This window comes from Hypomesus nipponensis, chromosome 24, assembly GCF_054491055.1.
Source record: "Hypomesus nipponensis isolate SF chromosome 24, ASM5449105v1, whole genome shotgun sequence".
NCBI classification, from domain to species: Eukaryota; Metazoa; Chordata; class Actinopteri; order Osmeriformes; family Osmeridae; genus Hypomesus; species Hypomesus nipponensis.
In genome coordinates this window covers 2,957,501-2,982,128 of record NC_140384.1, presented here as the reverse complement: position 1 = coordinate 2,982,128, position 24,628 = coordinate 2,957,501, and the positions used below count along the sequence as shown (strand labels likewise).

Here is a 24,628-nt window from a genome sequence, read left to right as displayed (position 1 = left end):
CGGGAGAGCCATCGGAGGGATGGGGGTTCAGCCCAGGCCTCAGGCACTGCCAGGGTGTTTACGTGGGACTGCTTCCGACTCGGATCTTATCAATGATATGAGATGATGCAACAACAACAAAAATTGGGACTGGTGTTTTGTACATTGTCAAAACGTTATGAGAGTTCTGATATGATGGGGTTTCGAGTGTAGGACTTCCTGCCTGTGCTCCTTGAAGTGTTTCTCCTGGGAATACACACGACACAGTCACAACAGAGGCACTTGTTCAAGTCTAAATGCTTATTTGCCACGACAGCAAATGTCATTGCAGCTGAATTTGACATTGGTCTGTTACCTCTGTCTGCCTGTGCATGTATCATTGAGTCTGTCTTTCCAACTGCTATCAATCTATTCAGCTGTCATTCTGTCCGGTTGACCAGTGGCTCATTAGGATGCTCATAGGACTCTTACTAACATGAACTCTGATCTTAATTCGAACCCCAACAACAACAACAAATCGTAATCTCCATCTGAATACTGAACAGACACTGAATGATTTACAGTAATTGTGCAATTAAGGACACCTCAGAACAGTTCTGGTGCTAGGAACATTGCTCAACACTATTTCATCAACATTACGTAATGGGATGATTAATCGGGAATTGTAAACTGTCATACGTGGAGTCTCTCCCTGATAAAGCATTGCTTATGGCTTTGTCTGATTCAATAATGGAATATGTCCTGTTGTAGCTAATGCGGCACATGACAATACGAGGAACGTAGGTGCTAGTTATACAGCTCTGGCGAGGAGAGATGTGAGCAAGTTCCCATTCACGTCCACAAACTATTGAGCCTCGTTACTATTTCATTGGCGGGTGCTAAGGCCGACTGTTCAGGGGGTTGAATTCCATTGAGGAGGGTAACAGTTCCTGTAAGGGCGAGGAGAGCACACCCTTCTCTGGAGGGTGTGTTGAGCTTGCACTGCCTTCTCTCATCCTTGGACCGTCTTTCCAAAGGCGTTCACAAGTACACCGTTTTGACGCCCCTCGCAACGAACACACACAAGCAGTAAACCTACGCCCGACCGGTGCATCTCATGTTGCTAGCGGTATTATTTTCATGTGTGTCTCTTCATGCCGTGTCTTCGTTTGTGTGAATGGATATGTGTCAGCCAGTGTGTGTGCGTCCATGACTGGGAACATCTGCACAGAACAATTGAAGCTCTACCGGTCCTTCCAGCACTTGAAAAAAAAATGTGCTCAGTTGAAAGCTCTGCCTGTGTGTGGACACGCAGCGGTGATATTGTATGATCCTGCTTATTTGTTGAGAGGAACGTGTATACGTTCAGTACAGCACACGTTTCCTGTTAACATTGGAGCCTGAGCTCACATCCAAAAATTACAACTTTGCAGGCCAGTTCTGACGGAGACCTCAGTCTGTCTAAATATCATCCGGCTCCAACATTGTCTATTCCAGGCCTCATAGACAGCTGTAAAAGCTATGTGACGGAATGCTAATAACGACAACCAGGACTGTAACATTTTAGCTTTGAAAACAGAATTTTACCACAACAACTTCAAAAACTATTGTTTTTTGTAATAGTATGTCTCTTCTTTTCCATCCTTATCTTTTACTCCCTCCTATCTTGTCTTCATACAGAAACTTAATAAAGGACCCAAACACCCTTTTAATGCTGTTAATATTTAAGGTAAATACACCAAGCTTTGCCTTAGCAGGCTTTCTTTAACTAAACTGTAGAGGCATTTGAGGGTTCATTGGAACAGTGTTCATACTTAACATAAATTCATTAAAATAACCTTATTTTGGAACCCCTGGTTAAGATTGTGTGGATGCAACATCCAGTGTTTTTTGGTCTCATATTACAAAGAATCAAGTGACAGACAGGCTCAATCAATGGGGGCCCTGCCTGGAGTTGCTGTGATCGCCTGCGAAGACACAGAATGGCGGAGGACATAGGAAGAAGTAAACAGAGGTAAGGTAAAGCTGTGAGCTGTCAAACCGTTTGCTATGATTGAAGACTGCCTTTAGCCGGAACATTAACATCACAGCAGGCCGTACCCACTAACTCACTCTCCCCGCCCCCCCGATTGTTGGGACACGGGGGACCCCGAGGGAATGCCGCCACACTGGAGAGATGACATGCCTTCATGGCTTGGCAAACGGCACCTCCATATGTGCTGTCATGAAGTTGTGGTGAAGGGATGGTTATGAAGACACACATTCTCTGTCTCTGTCTCTCTCTCTGTGTATCTCTCTGTCTCTCTGTCTCTCTGTCTCTCTCTCTTTGTCTCTCTCTCTCTCTCTATCTCTCTCTCTCTGTGTATCTCTCTCTCTCTCTCTCTCTCTCTCTGTATCTCTCTCTCTCTCTGTGTATCTCTCTCTCTCTATGTTTCTGTCTTTCTCACTTTGTCTGGTCTTTCTGTGTCTGCGTCTTTGTCTCTCTACGTCAGCCTTGTTAAGATACAGTCTGAATTTACACACACACGCGCACGCACGCACGCTTGTATGCGCTTTGTCAATACCAATATGTTTTTCAGTTTCTTATAGTTCAAGCATAGCAACCACAGTCATATGTAATGTTGTCTGAGGCATTTCTCAATGAACAGAACGCATCACATGATATTTTAATCACCACGGAGCCGTCATTCCCAGGCAACAATGTTCTTTCTTTCTCTCTTTTGGGTTGTGGAGAGAGCGGGACATTCTTACTTAATTGGAATCTTGAGTGCATTTGTTTCTAATAAAGAGGTGTGCTATGTTTGCATTCTCGCTCTCTCTAGTTTTTTTTCTCCTTCCTCTCTTCATACATTCCCGGAGAGTGGTTTTAAATACGAGTGCCTGCCTGCTCGTGCTGTGCCCCCCCCCCCCCTCTCTCTCTCTCTCTCCAACCTCCTTGTTGCCTCAGGATAGCTGGCAAACACAGCTGCTGCATCTTTCCTATTCATAACGACTCAACAACAAAAAAAAACTCACTGATTTAGGTGTATAGAAACGCTTTATGTGCTGTCAAGCAGCTTTACACAGGTGTTGATATGGCTGTTGCAATGCTTCCAGCACTTCCAGTGACAACTTTTTGGCACAAAGAAAAAGTATACATGTAGACGTTTTACGTACGTACGCTAACGAGCTGTAACTAAGATGCCTCAGGTGAGGGCTCGTTGCTTCCCAAACTCTAAAGACCATAACCTGCATGTAAATATTGGATTCAAATTCAATTAAGATCACAATCACGTGAAATCAAGACATTGTAACAAAATACAACTGTTCACATTCAAACCAATTGCTTGAAAATGGAAGCAATCTGATCAACATGCATGGAGAACTTGACGAGAACATGTATTTATGTGCTGCCTGGCACCATGTTGTTCAGAACTGTAATCCACCTGCAAATCATAAATAGCTGAATGCACTAACAGGGTTTTCCCATGGCGTTCTGCCATCCGACAGCCTTTAGGGCAGCACTGGGCCCAGGGGAAGGGTCAAAGAGTGTGATTGGTCGATGAAGTCACCCTTCATCACATTTCAGAGGGGTTTTTCTCATCCAAGAGTCTTTCTAAATTATATTTCCTCGTCTACTGTAAATTGAGAGGCTAAAATCACTCAAACTTGATGCATTTTTACACATTGAAGCAAAGCTATCATTGTCAAGAGGGTTAACAGGTTGAAAAATACCAAAAGGAGCATTACCTTTAAGTATCACCTAGATAAACAATTGGCCCATCTGATCCATATTAGAACATGATGTTAGATAGAAAGGAAATATGGTCATGCTTGGATGAGGGTGTTGGCATCCTATATGCATATGTATTTCATTAGGTAACACAGATGCTTGCAATATAACCTCCTTCAGGTTTTAATGGCATATCTTTACAATCGCAACAGTACTTGAAGATGAGAACAATTTCACACAATCAGCTATGGTGCACTGATCAAATCATGTCATGATGCTAAATCATTTGTGATGAAATCTTAACCACTTAGAAAAAGGCAATGTATTCAATTAGATCTTATATCTGGTAATGCTGGTATGTCCTGGGATATAGCACGAGTCCATGTCCCTACATGCATAGGCTGCAACGTTCAAGCCAAGCAGAGCCAACATGAAGTCAATAGAGACATGACCTGCCTTCAGTTCATTTCAACTATGTGCATGTATAACTTTGTGTGTCTGTAGTGGGTGGATGCTACAGTTAGTTGTCTTTACGTGATTGGCAGGGGTCCTGCCTATCGAGAATTAGACCACCCACGTGGACACAGCGCCGCTGGTTAATAGGAACAGGCATGTAATTGTGAGCCCTAGTTCCAACATTGAGCAGGATGCCCGCGACCAAGACGGATTACGGCGAGCCTAACCATTTTTTCTCCGGATGATAAGGCATTTACTTTTATCTTTGTTAGAAGTGACAACTGTCGAGTAAAAGGGGGGCGGGTATTAATTTCCAGAACCTTTCCTGGTCAAAATATGGTAAGCGGGTGGCAAGTTTTAAGTTTACAAATCGATGGTCGCGATGCTGTATTTGAAATGTAGCCCAGGTGTGACATCTTGGCAGACGGTGGTGCACAAGGTGAAAATGTGTAGCTCTGTCCCAAAGTAGGTAAATGGTCGTGGCTGATTACAGTATCAACGCGGTAAAATGTTAATTAGAAAATGATTTAACCTCTTAGAATAGGCTACTGTTGTTTAGTTAAAGTGTAAAAAACGTCGCTAAACTAAAGTAATTTAGGCTAATGTGAGATTATCAACCAGTCTTTATCCATACTTCGCCGTTTAAAATTATATTTTATAAACTAAAGACTGTCACAACACAAATGCTATAAATATATGGGTTTCATTATAAAGGAGAAGACAAATTGAATCATACGACTCTCAAAATGGAGAGCGTTTCACCATATCTGTGCCATCTGTTGATGGACAAATGCATCATTCTTTTTCAGTAGGCTACTTGTGTTTTTAACATAATAATGCCTGTATAGGCACGTTTTAGCCTATATCATATTTTTATGGCATATGTTTTGAATTACGTTGCAATAAATCATGATGATAAAGACGACGTCCTATACGTGCATAGAACATTAACATTTGATTGTAACCCGTCTTTCCAAAGCTTGTCAATATTGAACTTGGCAGTCCAGTGTGCTAACAAGTGTCCTTACAATTTAAGTCATATAGGCCTACTGAAATCCATGTAGTTATACAACTTTAGTTATGCTTTTGAACTTTCATAAGCCTCAATTTGATTGACTATGAACATGTATAATGCGGTCATTTCCTATATTTCTGTGCGTATTGCACGAAAGCCCACATGGTCATGATCCATGAAGTAATCGCAGTCCAACTCATTATTTATTTTTTTGTAGGCTAGTACCTAAAGGCTATGTATAATGAGCAACACAATGAAAAAGATGAACGATATAGACTTACTTTGTAATTTTTTCTCCGGCTATTAAACTAAATAACTGCCATTTTCCAAATGATGAGGTGTGAGTTTATTGCATAGGGCATTGTTCAAGGATATACGATGCAAAGAAAAAGCTATAGACAGATGATGTATTCCGCACTGTAAAAAAATGTTATAACACTGAGACTGTAAATTTGGGACCTTCCCTAAACCGCTGTAATTTGAGGCTATGAAAAGCTACAGAACTAAGTTAAAAGCTACAGCTAGAGAACTGACATTCCTTGAGCCCCCTCCGGCGAACAGACCGCGTACTTTGCCAAGGAAGTATGTTTTCTCCGAGAAATACTCTCCAAAGTAATGCAGTTCTGTGCGGAAAATCACGACTCCGGTCGCGGTTGCGCGGTTGCGCGGAAACGCACACGAGGACTTGCTTTTTCAAAGGCTCTCTCGAAGTTTGAGATGCACACACGAGTTCTCTGCTTGGGTGGTCTCTCTACTTTACTGAGCTGTTGCTAAGCAGCTAATAATAGTCGTGTTTGCTGAGTAATTTTTGCCCTTCTGGAACCAATCAGATGCGAGAAAGTCCGGCTATCTGACAGCCCTGGAGGCGGGATTTCGTTTTTTTTGCGTTCTCCCCTCCTCCTCCTGTCTCCAAATGGAGAGTGGTCTTTTTTCTCATCTATTGAATCTCAGAGTTCGCCGTGTCGCGCGGCCCAGGGGAAGACCACAGAGAACTCACAGAATGCTCCGATCGTCGAACTTTCCGAGCCACCGTTTTATGTATGGGAAGCGCTTCTTCCACTTCGGCTTTTAACGGAATACACTTTTTTGGAGTAACGGTGAATGTGCGAAGCGGTGGAGACCTCCGGATCACGAAATGTTGGGATGGAAGGCTCAGACTTTGACTCGCCGTCTGCAGCAGGAGTATGAAGTACTTCACGGGTGTGAGATCACCGAGAGTGAAACTGTGTTGCCTTGGGATATCACTGCACGCTTTCGGGGAAATATTATAACGTGGAAAACAATAACCACCGCGCAGTCTCCGCACCATGGCCTCGCCTGCTAATGCCTCCTTCGAGCAGGAAAACAGGGACCCCGATCGGCCGAGGATAACGCGGAGAAACAGGGGGAACTATCGCACAACAGCGCCGGATTTAGAGTATTTGCAGCGACCGAGCTACTGCGATGCAGCTTTTGCATTGGACCAAATATCAGAGGTGCTTGTTCTTGGAATTGATAGGGCAGTATTATGTTCCAACATTTTCCTAAATTGTAAAACTTCCCAACTTTGTCAAGTCGCTGCTAGGTAACGGGATAGCTCCGGACGGGACGGACAGGGCAGAGGGTTTCGGGGGACAAGGCTATAGTGCAGTTGTCTATTATGTTACATGAAATGTTAAGAGAATGCATGCTTCTTACTGCAGCTTTTCAAAATACGCTGTGGGAATGCAAAATGTCATAAGAGGACACATTTCCCCGATATCAAGGTGTAGCATACCGCATTTCCACACTCCTTGGGGTTTAAGCTAATAAGCTAACTAAAATAGACAATAATTATTCTATTTTGTCGTAGCCTGATAGAAAACATTGTAGAAAAGTTTCAACTGTCGGAGCATGTGTGGGATTTGATCTTTACTGTGAAGTTGTTCTACCCGCTCCCCTCGCTAAAGCAAAAATCCATGTGGCTGCCCTCTTCCGTTCACAAATATTGTACTTACTCCCTCCGTGATGGCTACTCCACTCCCCAACTCGGATCACACAGGCTGCTCTATGGGAATAGAATTGTTGTGTGATGTGTGCCGTTGGCGGAGACGAACCGCGAATCGTGCACCTTAAAACGGGAGGGCTTTTAATATCACCATCATTTGATACGGTGTATCATGTCGCGCCTTGTTACTGTCAATGACGGCTGGCCACGCTGTCGATAAGTCTCGCACGCACACACGCACGCCTGTGTGTATTGTCCAAAACGTTCTCTTCTGTTGCTGGCTATCTCTTTTCCTCCCTCAACGTAGGAGGTCCAACCACGGGCCTCTTGGCCATAAATAGCAGCCAAAATGTTCAGCATAAAACACTAATGTGTCCTATCATAGTCAAAAGAGCCGTTTATCCACATCTTGGGCTTGTTCACTAATTTCACAGGTAACCCAAGGGATATAGCCTACCTGTTGTCATGGAGGCGAGATGGTTTCTGTGGCGTAGGCCTATGTGTTCAGCAGTTTATGCTGTAGGAACATATAGCTTATTTGGTATAACATGGAGACTCTCTTGTGTTGTCGCAGGGGAAGGCGACTGGAAGGAAAGCACCTCTATGGCTGAGAGCGAAGTTTCAGAGACTCTTGTTCAAGTTGGGCTGTTACATACAAAAGAACTGCGGAAAGTTTTTGGTTGTTGGCCTCATGATATTCGGAGCTTTTGCTGTCGGCTTGAGGGCAGCTAATTTGGAGACCGACGTGGAGAAACTCTGGGTTGAAGGTAAGAAACACCTTTGTTAATAATTTCAACGTTTTGAAGGTACATTAAATGCTTTTCTTCACCCAAGTCTAGGGCGTAAGGATGGGGCAGGGTGGGTGGGGTGGAGTGCAGTGGGGGGTCTGCCAAAAGATGAAGGATTGTTTATTGTATAGAAGTCTGGCAAGGAGCCAGCTCAAACAAGTTTGAAGATTATTTGTATTTTATTTTGCAGTCAGGTTTATTGCTTCGGACACGCAAACTGAACGGGTTGCTGTGTAAACACTGTACAGATGATACATTTACTGCCAAATGTATTTCAAATTAAAGTTGTCAATACGTTTCGGAGAAGTTGAGGAGAGGAAATTTGGTCAAAGCCGCCATTTTGTGAGTGTGTGTAAGTGTGTGTGTGTGTGTCTGCCTGCCCCCAGCAGCTGAATGTGATCCGCGCACAGCTCAGAGACTGTGTGTGGTCCCCTCTTGGACAGCTCTCAACTTTCCAAAAAGATTTGTCTCCGGCTGTAGGGAAAAAGCGGAGTGCGGACAGAAACCCCATGTTTGTAAAGTAGAAATCCAGCATCGGGCTCTCCTTTTCAGAAGTACCTTGTGAAGAATATGTATATTTAGTTAGAAAGCAAAAAATGAGAGCCTGGGTGGTGAACTCTAGAAGTCTAGTAAGGGGGATGGGCAGATGTTTTTTTCTCTCTCCTTTGATCTGCATTCCAGCAGTTTAAGACGAGGGTATTTGTGTCACGAATGGATCACCGATTCACTTTCGTGTTTTAACGGGGGCTTTTTGAAAAAAACATTACAACAGTTCAATTTTGAACGCAAATAAACAATGTTGTTCGATTGTTTACCAAGGCTCGCGAGTCGACTTTCCGACTTGTAGTAAAACAGGTAGCCCTAAGTCATCAATGTACAGTTAGACTAAATGGAATCGATCTGAAATGTCGAACCGTTATTTGGATCAAGGTTAACGGCGTTTGCCTGACAGCGGGTTTAGCAGAAAGACTGGATTGCGTGCCACGGGCTTTGACAGTCAGGGTGTTCGTCCAGTCAGTGACGCAAGCGCAGTAGGCGGCCGCGACTTGGGCAAGTGCTGTCATTTTTCGTCAAGCAGTATTTTCAGAAATATACAATATATTCAATGTGTTTATATTTATCACAGGTTTATTACACAATATGTCAAAACATGAACTATTTTCAATGGCTTAAATGACGTGGATGTATATTTCCACCTCACCCATTTGCTGAAACTTATCACTTGAATGGTAGTCCAATTTGCACAAATCTGTCTCTTTCTGTAGCCACACAAGTACAATAACAGAATAGTAGATATATCATCACCGTATCTGTGTATGTATATACACACACACACACACACACACACACACACACACACACGCACACACACACTAGCAAACAGTGAGTTGTGGAGTGCTTCTAGGTCCCAGGATGTGACGGGTTCCAGATGCTGCTTGGGGAGGGATGTGTTTGTTTAGATTAGGCTGCACAGCTGAGGGATAGATTAGTCTTGCCTTGACAGTGGAACACTGTGCTGGGCCTGGACGTAAAGGAAGACTGGGCTCAGAGAGAGAGAAGGAGAGAGAGAGAGAGAGAGAGAGAGAGAGAGAGAGAGAGAGAGAGAGAGAGCGAGAGAGAGAGGGAGGAGTGAGCGGACGGTGGCGGAGAGATGAGAAGATCTGCTGTGTTTCATTCAGGACCTGGGTTCTCAGTGAGGAGCCTTCCAACAACCACGCATGGAGAGAGAGAGAGGGAGAGAGAAAGGGAGAGAGGGAGGGCGAGAGAGGGAGACTGGAGCCACATTGACTGACACGAGATGTGTGTGTGTGTGTCTCTTTCCCTCCAATCAGAATAAAGAGTGGTTAGTGATTTCATCCCGTCTCTCCTCGCCAGTCCGAGCCGTGCTAAGCTTCCTCCTGGTGGATTATTAGCGCGGTTCTGCAGCTCTGTTTATGCTAGGAGAGATCATGTGTTCCAGGCCCTGTCGGAATAGTCTTTCTGCACACCCTATTCACTCATCAGGGTTTATAAACACTTCCACACAGGAAATGATGTTTATTCCACGAGACGAACAGACAGACAGGCACAGAAAACAGCCTGTGGCGGCTTTTTAAGAACTCGTTTTGTCTCGCTGCGCTGTCTGTCCACCCTCAAACAGATTTAATGAGTAACTGTGTATTTTGTCCCGATCCCACCCATACTTGACATAAACACTATGGTTAGGAATAATTAGGGCACTCACAGGAAGTAGTTAACCACAAGAGGAAGTTGTAGTATTGTTGGCTCCTATCTGGTCCCCCCGACACAAATATGTCTGCACTGCCATTGTAATCTCAGTTGTAGGCATGTCTCCAAGCAGCCAGGATCTAAAGCACTTTTAACCCCAGGATTGCTGTATGTAGGATGGAATACATCTTTTTTTTCCCTGTGAGTTGGTGGGGGACAGTGAGCGGGACGAGGAGAGAGGGAACGAGACTGCAAGAGGGAAAAGGAGGGCTCAGAGAAACAAGGAGAGAGATGGAGGAGGGCAAGGCTTTGGAAGAGAGAGAGCGAAGACACAGGACGCAGAGGATGACTGGGGGGGGGGGGAGAGAGAGAGAGCGACAGACAGAGAGTCCGAGGATGGAGCGAGCGGGCCCCCTCGCTGCCCTCCTCGCGGTGGTTCGAGCATGGAACCGTCCCATTGCATTCTGGGAGAACACAAACATGAGCCAAATTGTAAAGAAAATAGCAGCGCCGGCTGACTCTAATTAAAACAGTATCACGTAAACATTGGCCTTCCTGTAGGATGGCCCCTCACTGCCGCCAGAGGCTGGAGATGGAAGAGAGTGAGAGAGACAGAGAGAGAGAGAGAGGGAGAGAGAGAGAGAGAGAGAGAGAGAGGGAGAGAGAGAGACACAGAGAGAGAGAGAGAGAGAGAGAGAGAGGCAGAGAGTGAGAGAGAGAGAGAGAGAGATAGAGAGAGAGAGAGAGAGAGAAAAGAAGCTCCCTGTAAGAGCACTGTGGGGAGAGAGAGGAGAAAGGGTGGTCTGGATAGAGGAGAGAGAAGCGAAGGAGAGGGGCTCAAATGAAAAGACACTGGAGAAAGAGAGGGGCTGGAGATGGGGAGGAAAACACGGAGAGAGGGGCTGGGATGGAGAGAGAGAGAGAGCAAATAAGAGTGTCCATAGATGGGAAATACAGAGGGAGAGAGGCATGAGAGAGGCTGATGGTGGGGTGGAGAGTCAGCCGAGGCGGGGAGAAGGGTGATGTCGATAAATAAGGAGACTCGAGAGTGGAAAGAGATTGTGACAAATGGAACGGCTCCCATTCCCTCCCCTCCAGATAGGCCTGCTCAGAGTGCGTGGGCCAAGTCAGGGGACACAGGGCGGACCTCAAGGGCCCTTAGGTCATCTCATGGAGCCCCCCGCTATTTAAAACCTCACCTGATACTCACCCTGTGGCCTGGGTGCAGAGTGAAGAGTCACAGCAGAGAGAGAGAGAGAGAGAGAGAGAGAGAGAGAGAGAGAGAGAGAGAGAGAGAGAGAGAGAGAGAGAGAGAGAGAGAGAACGAACGGGAGAGCGAGGAGAGGGAAGGAAAAAGGAGAGGGGCACAACATAGGGGATGCTGGCAAAAACGTAGCAGCTGTCGTCCCCTAAGTTCCCGCTGTGGTTTGTATGGAGAGTGTGGGGCATGTGTAGTAGTGTACGCGTGTGTGTGTGTGTGTGAGTGTGTGTATGTATCAGGGGTGTGTCCAGCAGAGGGCAGTCTGATTTTACAGAATCAATCAATATCTATTGCAATGTATTCCAAACACACACACACACACACACACACACACACATGCATGCACACCCCCCCCCCCCCCCCACACACACACACACACACAATTCCTTTAGGATTTTGGTCTAGTGTGATCTAGGAGGTGGTGATTGAGCCTGGCTTCCAACGCTCTCCCTCCCTCTTTCTCTCGTTATCTGCAGACACTAGCACGTATTTTTGCCTAGTTTGCACAGGACACTACACTTTTACAAACTCTCTTGCACACACACACACACACACACACGGCACACACACCTACACCGGTACTGTACACTACACAGAACTGAACTTAATTAACTTGGTGTTTGTAAATGTGCTGCAAACAGGATTACAGTTCACGAGAAGGAATAACATTCCAGAATGTTGTGTTAAACTTTATGAGTGGATGAAAAGTCCAGGCTAGCTCCTGAAGGATTCAGTTCAGTTTGGGGGAACTGAATTCCGGACTTTTCTAAAGTAGTGTGAGTTCTTATACCCTAATACTTCTTATGCCCTCCTTTAATAGTTGGCTGGTTTGGACATGTGGTGAATCTGTGTGAATGTGCTTCTGTGGTGTGTGTGTTGGTGTGTGTGTGTGTGTAGACGGACTCCCATTCACAAACAACAGGCCTCCAAGCCTCCAAGCCCTGTGTTTACATTTTGCATTCTTTCGGGGCGCTCTTATTCAAAAACCAGAGGCCTGCGAATGACTGGCCGTCTCCCCTCCCCCCTCTCTCTATCCCTCCCTCTTTTCCTCCCTGCCGAAAGAGTCTCTTTACCCCCTAGCCCCCCTCGCCCCCCCCCCCTTGCTGGGGAGAGTGGCCCCAGAATACCAGATGTATTACAGAGTGAAGCAGGGCAATGTAAACACTCGGGCCAGCCATGAGAGCAGGGTGGTCCACCCTCCCTCCCTCCCCTCCTCTTCCTCTCCCTCCCTCCCTTCCAGTGCTGGCGGCCAGAGGGCGGGGAGAGAGAGCGAGAGAGCGAGAGAGAGAGGGCGGGCGGGCTTGAGCAGAGTATAGTAGCCGTAGTGTGTTTGTTTTTAGGCCGTAGTGCCAGAGGTACAGGGAGCTGCCTCTGGAGGCAGGAGGGAGGCAGGAGGGAGGCAGGCGGGAGGCAGGAGGGAGGGAGGCAGGAGGGAGGGAGGGAGGGAGGCAGGAGGGAGGGAGGCAGGAGGGAGGCAGGAGGGAGGCATTTGGAGCGGTTGTGACTGAGGTGCGCGTGCTCATGCACGGCCGTGTGAAACGTGAACCCAGGCTGCATGCGCACGGTGTAAGCAAGAGGAATTGCATCATTGTTACATAGCCGTAAAGGCGACATGACACGTCATAATCTGCAGTAGATGTGTGTGCCTTGGTGTGCCTCGGTGTGTGCGTGTATGTGTGTGTGTGTCAGAATGCCATGTGGCCTGGTTCTGCAGAGCTGGTCTTAGACTGGGGAGCACCTGTGACCCAGTGGTTGTCGTGTGTGTGTGTGTGTCGTGACTTGGTCTCACAGCCGTCAAACAGCGAGGTGCTTTGGCCAGGGTGAGGTGGCGAGGAATGTCTGATGGCTGGATACCTGGAATCGGCGTCCATCTTTCCAGGAAATGACATGGAGATGGCTGGCGGAGATTGCTCGCTCGCGCTCATGTCACGGTCTGTTATGGCTGGCGCTCAGCCAATCGCAGGACAGACAGCGGCTCTCACCTGGGTTCTATCCGATAGGCCGACCAGGCATGTTATTGAAAAGGGAAGGAAAACAAAAAATTTTATTGACTAAAATATAAAAGGTTTCAAACATGTTGCGCAGGCCACACTTGTATGTGATTGAATGAGACGGTGAATTTGAGTTGGTCGTCGTGTCTGAGGTCGTACAGAGGTCATTGAACGTGGCCGAGCATCAGGGTTATCATCTGACTCGTGCAAGTCGATGTCAAAGACAAACAGTGTCATCCGGCTTTGATTGTGACCTGTTAAGAGCTTCCTTTAGGCACGAGACTCCTATCTTGGCAACTTCGGAGGTCTCGGGTCTGATTGACACATCATTCACGTCACACACACATCACACACACATCACACACTTTCCCTTCTCTCGCATCGTGGCCTTCTCTCTGGGTTTGCTGTGGTGCCAGTACAATGTTGAATGTCGGTTTCTTTCTAAGGGGAGGGGAGGGTGGGATGAGGTGGTAGCGTGTGTGTGTGTGTGTGTGGGGTGTGGTTGGATAGGGAGAAGGGGCCTGAATGAAGGCAGCACAGTGGAAGAATCTGCCCATTGAGCAGTGTGAGAATATCCACCTCAGGCCGAGGGAAGCTGTTCCTGGAGCCTACCCCACAGCTGCATCCACACATTGCAGGAGCGGCGAGGACAGACAGGTGATTAGCATAATGAGGGGCGAGGGGGCCATACATATGGTAATATGGGAGAAGGGGTGTGTGTGTGTGGGGGGGGGGTGGGGGGGTTGCAGCTGGGGTGTCACATTTGTGGTGGTGGTGTCTTTTCTGGTGTGTGTGTGTGTGCGTGCTGGGGAGGGGGGCGGGGGGCATTGTGTTACAGCTGCGGTGAGAGCACCTTTCTCTCTCTTTATACTTTATCTCTTCTCCCCCCCCCCTCTTTCTCTCCCCCTCTCTTTCTTTCTTTCTTTCTTTCTTTCTTTCTCGCTTGCTTGTTGGCCCCAGTCCCCTCTACTCTGCAAGCTGGAAGAAAGAGGAGAGAAGAGGTGCTCAGAGGAGAGGGAGGTTTGTTCTGCTGAGTCTCGTCTCTCTGTATGTGTGTATATATATATATTTGAGTGTGTGTGTAGTTGTGTGTGTGCTCTTTGCATATTCAAGAATGACTGTATTTACTATACGACAAACGGGGATTCCACAGCCAAAGATAGGGACTATTTGCACCCTCAGTCATGGTGTCAGGATTCATAAATGACACCCTAAACCATTTCCTGACATGCTTAAGAGACACCCTGCCAGAGAAGACTGGAAAACACGGGATGGGAGGGGTGACAAAAGGAAGAGAGGAGTGGAGGAAGAGAGGAGAGGAGGAAGAGAGGAGAGGAGGAAGAGAGGAGGAAGAGAGGAGGAAGAGAGGAGAGGAGGAAGAGAGGAGAGGACGAAGAGAGGAGAGGAGGAAGAGAGGAGAGGAGGAAGAGAGGAGGAAGAGAGGAGAGGAGGAAGAGAGGAGAGGAGCAAGAGAGGAGAGGACGAAGAGAGGAGAGGAGGAAGAGAGGAAAGGAGGAAAAGAGGAGACTATCAAGTGCAAGTGACCCCTAGAACAGGACTGAGGGGTCCATGGAAGGATGTTGAGAGGGATACGTGTCGTTTCAGGACAAGGTCCCCAGAGAATCCTCTGGAACGCAGCAGAGAGGTGGGTTGGGCTGAGGGGTGGAGGGGTGGGGGGGGGGGCGTCCGGGGTTGTGAGGGGGCGCTGGCGGGTCGCTTCACTGAGAGGTGACCCGGTTTGGGGGCTTCCACGTTACCCCAGGGGGCATGGTCTAATCCAGCTAATCCCTTCACATACACACACACACACATTCCACCACACACACACACACAGACATATACACAGACGTGCACGTTCCAACCAACACAGTCATGCGCGTTCAGGGGCAGAGTGTAGCAGGACAGGGGTGTGTGGGGTTGTTATTGGGATGATAGCATGGTTCACTGTAGAGAGAGGGTGACAGTGAGACTAGGGGCCGGGCCTAGCCCCAGCCATCTGGCCAATCAGACACTGGGGGAGTCTTGAATGGGAGGGAAAGAGGGAGTTGGGAGGGGTGGGGGGGCTAAAGAGGGGTGATGTCAGCTCTTTAACCCCCCCTCCTCCTCCCCCCCTCTCTACCCCAGTGTGGAGAATAGGGGGGGCAGGGGTTAATGTTATGCAACAAGCTGAATACCCTCACTGAAGCCTCCAACACAGGGACTCTCATTCCCTCGCTCACTGTCTTCCCCCCCCCCCTCTCTTTCTCTCTCTCTCTTTTCAGTTCAATATCAATTTTGTTTTTCAAAAGTGCTGTATCGGTATGTTGAGAAATACTTCAAATATTGCCAAAGACAAACAGAGAGTGTACAAATAACAACAATGTGATTCATATGACTTTCTTTTTTCCTTTTTTTCATTTTGTTTCCTTTTTTTCTTTCTTTCTTTCTTTCTTTCCATCTGTAATATACACGTCTCTTTCTGATATATCTCTTTATCTCTGTAATGTACACAATTGATACGGTATGTCTATCCCTCTTCCTCCTCTGTCTTTCCCTATGGCCTTGTTTGTCTCCATGTCATGGCTGCACAGATGACATGCCCCCTACTGTACTCGACTGTACACTATGCTTCACTCAGATAGCAGGATGCAGAACCTCAAAGGTATTGGGTCTGTCTGTGTGTGTCTGCGGGGGGGTGTCAATTCAGTTTTTTCGTAGCGATGGTTACTATTGTGTTTTGCCCTGGCTGTTCTGGGGAGGGAATGCTGTTCCGTGGTTTTAGGATATCCTACTACACACTCTCTCGGTATCTGTTTTCAACTTTCAACTTTCCGTGACCCCGTCTGTCTTTAAAGACTGGGCTTAGACCCCCGCACGGCCCCAAGATATCACACGCTCACACACGCATACACGCCACAAGCACACACGCATACACGCCACAAGCACACACAATACGCGGGCACGGACAAACACAGTTAAGTGACTCGCACAAGCACAAACACACAAACAGACACACGGACATCCTTAAGATATTAAAACACACAAGCGGTAGTTTACTGGAACAATCTTTCCTGCAGGTGTGTGGTCAACTAACGTCTGGAAAGACCGGAGGGGGAGGATAGGAGGGTGGAGGAGGGAAAGAAGTTGGAGGAAAGAGGGAAGCGATGAGGGACACACTGTTTTGGGGAAGAACAGTTTCCTGTAAGTGCAGATTGGAGGGGAGAGAGAGCAGTGTGCACGCAGGGGGTTAAACCGATACACGAGCATGAATATGTGTCATTGAGGAAACACAGCTGTGTGTGCTGTGGACACACGCACGCACACACACACACATTTTTTTCAGGTCCAGCTGGGGTGTTAATTTCAGCCTGAAGCAGGGCGAGTGTTGACCCCAAAACGTTGTAACCTCGGGAAGTGTGGAATTCTCCAAGCCTGAGGTCGTAATGTGCTGTTTCCTGTAGTGTGTGTGGGGGTGTGTGTGTGTGTGGGTGTGTGTAAGCGTGTGTGTTCATGGGAGCATGTGTGCGGACGTGCATTCCTTGTCTTGTCCTACCACTCAGCCCCAGCTGTAAACTCCAGCAGATCTTTAGTTGACTGTCCAGGTCTTGGAATGTGTTCACAACAGTCCACACACAGACAACTGCACTCTTCTGGTCTGTACACACCCCTATAGAAACACTCTCTGGTCTGTACACACCCCTATAGAAACACTCTTCTGGTCTGTACACACCCCTATAGAAACACTCTTCTGGTCTGTACACACCCCTATAGAAACACTCTCTGGTCTGTACACACCCCTATAGAAACACTCTTCTGGTCTGTACACACCCCTATAGAAACACTCTCTGGTCTGTACACACCCCTATAGAAACACTCTTCTGGTCTGTACACACCCCTATAGAAACACTCTTCTGGTCTGTACACACCCCTATAGAAACACTCTCTGGTCTGTACACACCCCTATAGAAACACTCTCTGGTCTGTACACACCCCTATAGAAACACTCTTCTGGTCTGTACACACCCCTATAGAAACACTCTTCTGGTCTGTACACACCCCTATAGAAACACTCTTCTGGTCTGTACACACCCCTATAGAAACACTCTTCTGGTCTGTACACACCCCTATAGAAACACTCTCTGGTCTGTACACACCCCTATAGAAACACTCTTCTGGTCTGTACACACCCCTATAGAAACACTCTTCTGGTCTGTACATACCCCTATAGAAACACTCTTCTGGTCCTTACACACCCCTATAGAAACACTCTTCTGGTCTGTACACACCCCTATAGCAACACTCTTCTGGTCTGTACACACCCCTATAGAAACACACTCTTCTGGTCTTTACACACCCCTATAGAAACACTCTCTTCTGGTCTTTACACACCCCTATAGAAACACACTTCTGGTCTTTACACACCCCTGTACAGTGTTTCCCACAGATTAGAAAGCTATTTGTGACGGGGGGGGGGGGGGGGGGTCGAAATCATTCCTTTGTTAATAATTTGTTACGCATAACTTTATTATATTAAACATTAATCCAAAATGATTCATACCTTCACGCTAGATAACTATTTAACTGGCCGGCTCCATGACGCCGGGTAAGTAGCTAGCTCCTGAGACTTCTCACCAAAAGAAGGAAGGGGAACCTTCGATTAAGACATGTTCGTAGGTACCTAGCGAAAAGTAGCCTCAACTTTCCTAGACCTTTAGCTACGGCACTAATACTGAAGGCTCGCTGATATAGCTGTCGGTCTTACTAGAACGGCGTAGGCCTATGTATATATTGTTGCTAACGTGTGCTGACGTTGTGACTGTGTGCGTATGTGAGAAAGACGCGTGAGTGACAGAGAGACAGAGGGAGAGCAGGCAAAGGAAATGCCGCTGAACGAATACGCTGCGTGTTTTAACCTAAATACAGGTCACAAGTCAACCAGAATGACTGTACAGGAGCCTTAATAGCACCGTGCTTGGTGCTTTAGTGGTGTTTCTCTGTGGTGTGTGTACAGTGAGGGTCTGACTAATGACTAAACCTCACTCCAGTGCTCATAGGCCTGGACTATCAGGTAGGCCAAGTTTCGAATTTCTTGGGGACTAGCACATCGGTCCCATTGTTTCAGGCAAGAACGAGCAAGTATTTGAAACAATTCCAAATAGTATTTTGACCCAGGCCAGCGGAGGGGTCTTAATCAATTCCATCCTGTCTCGTTGGTGGATGATCTCTCCCACTCTAAGCCCGGATCTGTTTAGCTCACGGCTGCTATCAATGATGGGGATCCTAAACATGCACGCCTCCCTGGGTGAGACAAGACCGCTGTTTGGGTCCCAAAAAGAAAGAAAAGAAGAGAGATCAAGTGTGTGTTCTCTAATGCTCCGGGACGTGTCTCTCTGGTCTGGCTGGGTGGTCCGCCTTGTTGGAGCTGCAAGCATGTGTTCAACTTTAATACGGTTACAATAGGCCAGAAGTATTCTACCTATGCCTGTGTTGCATGAATTGCGAGCAATTGTTAAATTGGATTAGAGCATATCAAATTTTACAGATTTTCACACACAACTCTCTCACAGGGCTTTAGATGTGTGTGTGTGTGTGTGTGAGGAAGAAGGACATACGTCTACACACTGCCTGTGTTTTCATCAACCCCTCTCTGTGTTGATGACTGACGCTTGATGCCTTCGCACATGTGTGTAAACACACACACACATGCATGCACACAAGCTCTTGCAGTCCGACACACCCGAATACACCTCATTTTTAGACTCCTGGATCCCGAGGGTGAATCCAAACCTGGAGTTTCCTGTCTGTCTGTCTCCTGTCTGTCTGTCTGTCTCCTGTCTGTCTGTCTGTCTCCTGTCTGTCTGTCTGTCTGTCTCCTGTCTGTCTGTCTGTCTGTCTGTCTCCTGTCTGTCTGTCTGTCTCCTGTCTGTCTGTCTGTCTGTCTGTCTGTCTGTCTGTCTGTCTGTCTGTCTGTCTGTCTGTCTGTCTGTCTGTCTGTCTGTCTGTCTCCTACCTGTCTGTCTCCTGTCTGTCTGTCTGTCTGTCTCCTACCTGTCTGCTTGTAGTGAAACCTTGGCCTAACAGACAGTACGAGGCCCTGACAAGCCTGGCCAAGGAGAAGAGCTGTTGTTGGATCTCCAGCCAACACTTCCTGGGAGGCCGGCTTGACTGGAGTGGTGTGGGTGTGTGTGTGTCTGTAGTAGAAGTAGGACAGACTGAGTGCATGTGTGTGGCAGAGCAGACTAGGCTGGTGTATAGTGGTGTGTGTGTGTGTAGAGACAGGGCTGGCAAGTAGGCCTTCAGTAGGCTGCTTTTGTAGCTCTCCGGCTCGGATCTCACGCACAGGGCTTAGCCTCACCATGCCACTGGGACATGACCGTACGATACACAGACACACACACAGCCTGCTGTTCTTAGTAGGATAAGAAACCCTCCAGACGCTTCAAGAAGGCAGACCCAATTGAGAATCTGAAGCGCCGATGTTTCGCGGGGAAGAACGAAACGCCACCGAGGGAGGTCGTCGCGTTTGCGTCGCCCCCCCCGGTATGCAATGCTCCGGTTTGACATCCCTCCTCCTCCTTCTCCACCCCCTCCCCCCTCCTCTCCCCCCCCCTCTCTCTCCCCCTCTGTCTCCCTCCAGTGGGGGGCAGGGTGAACCAGGAGCTGAAGTACACCCGGCAGCAGATGGGGGAGGAGGCCATGTTCAGCCCCCAGCTCATGATCCAGACGGCCCGCGAGGAGGGCGCCAGCGTGCTGACCCTGGAGGCGCTGCGACAACACCTCGACTCAGCCATCAGGGCCAGCCGCGTCCAAGTTTACCTGTACAACAGGTCCGACACACTCGCAGACACACCGACACACACACACACAGACAGACACACGGACACACACACATACACACACACAGACAGACACACCGACACACACACATACACAGACAGACAGAGACAGACAAACTGACACATACACACGCCCTTTGTATGTTAAGGTCCTTTATTTTAGGGGGGGAGTGGTGGGCGGTCATCTGGGTTGTTGAATATGTTCATGAAAAATATTTTATTTTTTTGTCTTTTCAGCCAATGGAAACTAGAAGATTTATGCTACAAATCAGGAGAGTTTGTTACAGAAATTCCTTTCGTGAACCATGTAAGTATCTTTCTCCTGTCATAAAGAATGACAGGACTGACTTATTGTGGTGTAGATATTCACATATAGGAAATTGAGTCTAATCTGTGTGTGTGTGTGTGTGTGTGTGTTTTGTGTGTGTGTCAGATCATTGAAAACATGCACCCGTGCCTCATCATCACCCCTCTCGACTGTTTCTGGGAGGGAGCCAAGCTCCATTCGGGACGGGCCTACCTACCGTAAGGATTCCTCTCCCCCTCTCCTCCCTTTCTCCCTCCCTGTCCGCTCCTCTCACGCCGTCCTCTCCACTCCTCTCCTGTCCCCCTCCGTTCCCTCCCTCTCCGCTCCTCTCGACTGATCGTGTTTGATGGGGAGCTGCCAGTCTGTGTTCTCAGCGACGCCCGGCCGTGTCACGGACCTGCCTGCGTTGTTTTTGCTCCATTAGCGGTCGCTGCCAAACACACTCAGCTCCACCTCGCAGACATCCGACTGGGGAGTTACGCAGCATTAAAGACTAAGAGGGAACAGAAGTTGTGTGCGAGGGAGCGTGCGTGCGTGCGTGCGGGTGTCCTAAACCCGTCTCCTCTGAAGGCTCTATTGTACAGGTCGCTGGCATGCGTAGCTCGAGTGATAGCCTGTCTCCATCCCCAGGCCTCTCTATTGTCTGCTCTATCTGTTCCTAATGGCTCTCTGGTACAGTAACACTCTGCAGACCTCGCTGTGTGTGTGTCTGTCTGTGTGTGTGTGTGTGTCTGTGTGTGTGTGTGGACGGTAAATAAGGATTTTACTATGTTCTGGTTGGGAGGCCTAGAATAATGACCCAAGCTTGGTTAAGCACATACAATGTGGTCTGCACCGTAGAGTGGGAAAGACAGAGAGAGAGAGAGAGAGAGAGAGAGAGGGAGAGAGAGAGGGAGAGAGAGAGGGAGAGGGAGAGAGAGAGAGATAGAGAGAGAGAGAAAGAGAGAGAGAGAGAGGGAGAGGGAGAGAGAGAGAGAGAGAGAGAGAGAGAGAGAGAGAGAGAGAGAGAGATGACAGGAAAAGAGAGACAGTACTTTGTGAGCCAGTGGTCCGACTACTCCCATGTTCAGTCATGTGGATGGTCGGCCTGCAGTCCTGGTACCTGCTGAACCTCACTCCTCCCTCTCCACCTCCTTCTCCATCCCTCTCCTTTCCTCCGTCGATTCCATCCTCGTTAACTCCCTCCGTCTCTCTCTCTTTCCCTCTTGACCTTCTTCTCCTTTCCGCCCCTCCTCCCTCCCTCCATCCATTGTGTCCCTCTCTGCCTTAAATGTCCCTCCCTCCCTCCCTCCCTCCCTCCCTCCCTCCCTCCCTCCCTCCCTCCCTCCCTCCCTCCCTCCCTCCCTCCCTCCCTCCCTCCCTCCCTCCCTCCCTCCCTCCCTCCCTCCCTCCCTCCCTCCCTCCCTCCCTCCCTCCCTCCCTCCCTCCTCATCTTTCCCGCCTGCCCTCCCCATTTTCCTCCCCCTACTTCCACAGGGGCAAACCCACTCTCCAGTGGACCAACTTTGACCCCAAGGAGCTGCTGAAGGAGCTGAGGCTGTTCAGCCTGCCCGCCGAGGTGTGGGAGGAGATGCTGGAGAAGGCCGACGTGGGCCACGGCTACATGGACCGTCCCTGCCTCAACCCGGCCGACCCCGACTGCCCCCTCAGCGCCCCCAACAAGAACACCACCAAGGTGCGCGCTGTCGCAGGCGCCCCCGGGGGGGGGGGGGTCCCGCACACGCGCACGGCCGTTGGCCGGGGGCGCGAGCGCCCTCGGGGCCGTGTCGTTCCGCCGCGGGTTTATTCACGGGCGCGTGCCTCTGTGTGTTTCAGCCCTTCGACATAGCCCGCGCGCTCACAGGCGGTTGCTACGGGCTCTCCAGGAAGTACATGCACTGGCAGGAGGAGCTGATCGTGGGCGGGGCCACCAAGAACGGCAGCGGGCCTCTCCTCAGGTAGGAGTCGGGCGGGGGGGGGGGGTGTGTGTGTGTGTAGTGCTGTAAATCTTGCAGTCATTAGCAGATTCCAGTGAAATCTAAGAGCTCCAGCTGTTCCTACTCAACTCTCGCTGTGCTGCCCTCACTCTTGGGAGCAGCCATACACACGCACACACACACACACACACGTCCACACACACTGATCATGTGGTGGGCTAGTTTGCACAGATAAAGTGCTTTCTGGGTGGAGCTTGGACCACGGGTCACAGTGAAGTGTTATAGTCTGCCCCAGCCAGCAGTGATGCAGAACACATCAAACGCACACACAACGATTTGGTGAATATTACCTAATTGTGCTTTCGTTCGGAAATGTCCCTCTCTTTTCTCTCTCTCTCTCTGGTCCTCCATCCCTCTCCAAGCACACACACACGTCAGCCACACACACGCCCGCACACAATCTGAGTGTGTCAGACGACAGCGGGGCGCGTTGCTTGTTCGTCGTCGTAAAGTGTTGGTGCGTGGGCCTGTGCGTGTGTGTGCTCACATTCGTTTGCGTCGTCGTCGCGACTCGGATGCGTTCCAGCACATTCCGCCCATACGTGAGGCGGTGTTGGTCTTGGCTTTCAGCAGTCGGCACGTGTGGTCGAGCTCACACAATCTACCTTCTTATAGACCGTTGGATGCTGTTGGTCCTGTACGAACGAGTGTGTGTCTGTTGATTGGGGGTCTGGAGCCTCAGTTGTCATGTCCGTCCGTCCGTCCCCCCAGGGCCCAAGCTCTCCAGACCATGTTCCAGCTGATGACCCCCAAGCAGATGTTCGAGCACCTGCGAGACTACCAGCAGGTGTCCCACATCAACTGGAACGAGGACAAGGCTGCTGCCATCCTGGAGGCCTGGCAGAGGAGATACTCTGAGGTGCCCCCTCCTCCTGGTCTCTCTGTCTGTCTGGATCTGTCTCTCTCTCTCTGTGTCTGGATCTCTCTCTGTCTGTATCTCTCTCTGTCTGTCTGGATCTCTCACTCTGTCTCTCTCCGCCTGTCTCTCTCTCTCCCCTCTGTAACTCTCTCTCTCTCCCCTCTGTAACTCTCTCTCTCTCCCCTCTGTAACTCTCTCTCTCTCACCCCTCCGTGACTCTCTCTCTCTCCCCTCTGTAACTCTCTCTCTCTCCCCTCCGTAACTCTCTCTCTCTCCCCTCCGTAACTCTCTCTCCCCTCTGTGACTTTCTCTCTCTCCCCTCCGTAACTATCTCTCTCTCCCCTCTGTAACTCTCTCGCCCCTCCGTAACTCTCCCTCTCTCCCCTCCGTAACTATCTCTCTCTCCCCTCCGTAACTCTCTCTCTCCCCTCCGTAAGTATCTCTCTCTCCCTTCCGTAACTCTCTCCCCCCCCCCCATCTCCAGGCGGTGCAGCAGAGCGTAGCGGTCAACTCCTCCCAGAAGGTGCTCTCCTTCACCACCACCACCCTGGAGGACATCCTCAAGTCCTTCTCTGACGTTAGCGTCATCCGGGTGGCCAGCGGATACCTGCTCATGGTGAGTGTGTGTGTGTGTGTGTGTGTGTGCGCGGAGGGGGTGGGGAGGGGGAAACCTGCGCGCCCGAAACGCTCTCGGGTTGCGGGTTGTTTGGGAGGCGCGCGTGTGTGTGCCTTTGTGCGTTTGTTTGCTTCCTGCTCACCTCCCGGCCTCCCGCGTACAGTTGGCCTACGCCTGTTTGACCATGCTGCGCTGGGACTGTGCCAAGTCTCAGGGCGCTGTGGGGCTAGCGGGTGTCCTGTTGGTGGCGCTGTCCGTGGCTGCAGGCCTGGGTCTCTGCTCTCTCCTGGGCATCTCCTTCAACGCTGCCACCACACAGGTAAGACACACACATGCACACACATACTGTACAATCACCCATGTTGGAAGCTTGGGAGTTGGCAAACGAAACGTGTGTGCGTGTTCCAGGTGCTGCCTTTCCTAGCGCTGGGTGTGGGCGTGGACGATGTGTTCCTCCTGGCTCACGCCTTCAGCGAGACGGGACAGAATAAGAGAATCCCTTTTGAGGTAGGACACACACGCCCATCAGGATATACACCCCAGCACACACAATAATACACACACACACACACACACACTTACACATCAATATATACCCCCCACCACACACACACACACACATTAATATATACCCCCATCACACACACTCACACACACATTAATATATACCCCCATCACACACACTCACACACACATCAAT

General features: G+C 49.2%; 1 protein-coding gene across 2 annotated transcripts in view; it reads left to right on the top strand.

Moving 5' to 3' along the window:
• Window positions 1-6,061: 6,061 nt before the first annotated feature.
• ptch1 (patched 1) overlaps window positions 6,062-24,628 on the top strand; it is a 41,841-nt gene continuing 23,274 nt past the window's right edge. For both annotated transcript variants that reach the window (XR_014742268.1, XM_084690489.1), the window contains exons 1-11: window positions 6,062-6,616; window positions 7,682-7,874; window positions 19,972-20,161; window positions 20,408-20,477; window positions 20,604-20,695; window positions 21,954-22,152; window positions 22,293-22,414; window positions 23,165-23,312; window positions 23,797-23,928; window positions 24,092-24,247; window positions 24,337-24,435. Coding sequence is in view for 1 of the 2 variants with exons in the window: in XM_084690489.1 (XP_084546615.1) it covers window positions 6,449-6,616; window positions 7,682-7,874; window positions 19,972-20,161; window positions 20,408-20,477; window positions 20,604-20,695; window positions 21,954-22,152; window positions 22,293-22,414; window positions 23,165-23,312; window positions 23,797-23,928; window positions 24,092-24,247; window positions 24,337-24,435 (1,569 nt within the window). In the remaining variant the exon portion in view is untranslated. The remainder of the gene's footprint in view (window positions 6,617-7,681; window positions 7,875-19,971; window positions 20,162-20,407; window positions 20,478-20,603; window positions 20,696-21,953; window positions 22,153-22,292; window positions 22,415-23,164; window positions 23,313-23,796; window positions 23,929-24,091; window positions 24,248-24,336; window positions 24,436-24,628) is intronic.